Below are 2,899 nucleotides of genomic sequence, written 5' to 3' on the forward strand. Positions count from 1 at the left end.
CATATTATACATGAGATCATATTATACATGAGATCATATTATACATGAGATCATATTATACATGAATAAATACAGTAATTAGATGCAGACACTGAAATCCATTTAGGTTCATACTCGATGTTTGCAATATTATCATTTTTAATACCACACAAGGAGAAATATATCAGACACTTGATATGTTGTCCTCCTCAGGTCTAGCTTCTTTGTTTGTGTTGGATGTGTTTTTCTTGTGTTGACTAGATGTTTGTGTTGCTAGGGCCCTACTGATCCACAGGTCGAGCATTCTTACAAAAAATCTCTTTAGGTTTTCACAGAATGTTCTTTAACGTGTCAAAACAACTGATTCAGACACTCAGAAAGCACGACCACAGCTTATTTCTTGCTGCTAGGTTGCAATAAATTTTWCACCTCATAATATATTAGCTTCACACTTCCACACAGTTCAGCTGGTGTCAACATGAATAAGATGGAATATTTTACTCATCTTTATCTTCAGTCTTCACTTAGTTCCATCAGACGTGATACATCGATGGTTAACATTAACCAGTAATATATAATATCCATAACTGTGATGATAAATGTCTCATTTTTCTCTTTCTTAGAGGGTCCAGAGTACGAGTACAGTGGCAGTGATGATGAAGAGGATGAGGTACCAGAGGAGGAAGGTGAACCCAGGTAACCTCAGTTGTTACATCAACCATGACTGTGTTTATCTGTAGAAATCTGTCAGGAATCTGATTCCAAATGAAGTATGGATGGAATAAACCCTGCACAGATACTAAACACCAGATTTGCTCAGTGCTAATGCTAACAGAGAACACTGCAAGGCGTACATATGTTCGTAGTTTCTGTCCGTGGACAGATTGTTGTTGATGTCCCCAAATGTCCAACAACAGATGGCTGTTCAGGCAGAGTTCCTGCTCCCTGGATGATCTCTAAGGGTGTATTTTCTGTAACTCCACCCTCTGCGTCTTGTCTGAAAGTGGACCGTCTCACTCAGTTTGTGTTTGTCCCCTCTCAGCTCCATAGTGAACGTTCCTGGTGAATGGACGTTAAGACGGGAGTTTCTTAGTCTGCAAACGGAAGATGGAGATGGAGGACGAGACGGAGGTCAACAAAAGCAGGCAGGTCTTCAGTTCTCAGTAGACCTCATCCACATTGATTAATATAGATTTATAAAAGAAAACCTAACGTGTAGAATAATAGTTTATACGATCTCATGTTAATTAATATTCTTTTTCTACCAAGATATTAGTAACAACAGTGAATCAGCTCCTTTTTAACAAAAAATCATAACTTTTTAAGGTATTTTCATACATACAGTATATATTTAAAGTGATTATATGAGTGTTGAAGGCTCTTTCATGCAGGATATAAGGAGTTGTGACACAGAGCCAAGCTTGAAGAGTTCATTTTGTTTGTCTTCTTGTGGGTATTTAGTTAGAAAATGGCATCACATCATCTCTATTAGTACCAATTTATCTRTCTATTAGCAACACCAGGCTGCTGCAGAATTATTAACCATGTCAAATTCAGTAGACTCAACACAACTGTTTTCAAACACCACATGAAGATTTTCCTGCTGCCTTTCATTTTATTTTATTAGTCATTTGTATTTCTTTGTGCATTGAATTTGCTTTATTTTTAAATGAAATGAATGAATAAACTTCAAGTATATATATATATATATATCTCGCCCATTTCCATCTTGTTCCAGTAGCCCATTTTTCATCAAGGTGCTCTGGTTCCTCAGCACCTGACGCAGACCTTGTTTGGCCGGGCGACGTCTGAGCCGGCATGTCATGCTTATTAATGTCTCTCATGGTATGAGGTAGGCCATATAGCTCCAAAGGGTCTTGCCTAAGGACCCACCCTGCATGGCTCAATTTTTGTTGTTTGCGCCGGCCTGGATTCAAACCCTGGTCTCCCGGGTGGAAGACCGGTGACTTACCCACTGAGCTGATATATATATAGTGGCCCAACAGTAACATTCCATTCTTTGTTTTTCTCGTGAACTATCCATACTTGAAGAAAAGAAACTACTCAGTTTGACAGATTGGCTCCTTATTCTCAGTTGAAGATGGAGAAGTTGAAGGAGGAAGATCAAGTATTTTATTTGTTGAGAACTGCTCTTTGTCATAAAAACAACCACCAGTGTTTCTGACAGACGATGTGGGGACGTGTCCCTACACTGTCCAGAGGAGGGGCTGTTGTTTCCAGTCATCACAGCCACACAGACCTGCTCCGTCTCTTCCCTGGATAAAACCTGTCCAATCTGCTTCCACAAGGTCTTCACCTGTACTTATTGTTTCTTTCTGGAACTGTTGTCATGTTGGTGTATTTTCTTAGAGACCAGCTCACTGCAGCCTTTTATCATAAACAAACAGGCCCATAAAGTTCTGACCCATCACATAATGCTTGACACATACCCTGTAAGAAACTAGCTCTGACCGGGGGCAAAGATCCAGACGGGTCTCAGTGTGGGCTGTGTGCAGAAAGTACACAGTTTTCATCATGTCACCACTTTATCAAGAAAGTTTTTGTTACATCTCATGAATGTTTCACACAGTACTCTGAGATGATGTTCAATGTGACGTAGTGCTAAATAAATATACTAAATTACACTGAATTTAATTAACTATGATCAATGCTTCAGGCTACACTATGCTAACACTCTGTCTGATGTGTAGGTAGCATTACAAGAGTACCAACAACCTCTTTACTGTGTTTGAGTACCACACAAGGCTTGGGCTGTGTGAACGTGTTTTATTATACCCTGATATCAAAATGTGATGACGCTATTGTTATATTGAATCATAAATTTAAAGTTTACCATTGATATAAAAACAATTTTTATTCTTACTTAGGTAAAAAACTATACACACACACACACACACAC

General features: G+C 38.8%; 1 protein-coding gene across 1 annotated transcript in view; it reads left to right on the forward strand.

Moving 5' to 3' along the window:
* LOC106536133 (TRAF2 and NCK-interacting protein kinase) overlaps nucleotides 1–1,126 on the forward strand; it is a gene marked incomplete at both ends in the record, with an annotated part of 56,121 nt that extends 54,995 nt beyond the window's left edge. The window contains 2 exon segments of the mRNA XM_014033331.1: nucleotides 603–675; nucleotides 1,022–1,126. Of these exon segments, the coding sequence (XP_013888785.1) occupies nucleotides 603–675; nucleotides 1,022–1,126 (178 nt within the window).
* Nucleotides 1,127–2,899: the final 1,773 nt, after the last annotated feature.

Source organism: Austrofundulus limnaeus, unplaced genomic scaffold (genome assembly GCF_001266775.1).
Source record: "Austrofundulus limnaeus strain Quisiro unplaced genomic scaffold, Austrofundulus_limnaeus-1.0 Scaffold1697, whole genome shotgun sequence".
In the NCBI taxonomy this organism is placed as follows: domain Eukaryota; kingdom Metazoa; phylum Chordata; class Actinopteri; order Cyprinodontiformes; family Rivulidae; genus Austrofundulus; species Austrofundulus limnaeus.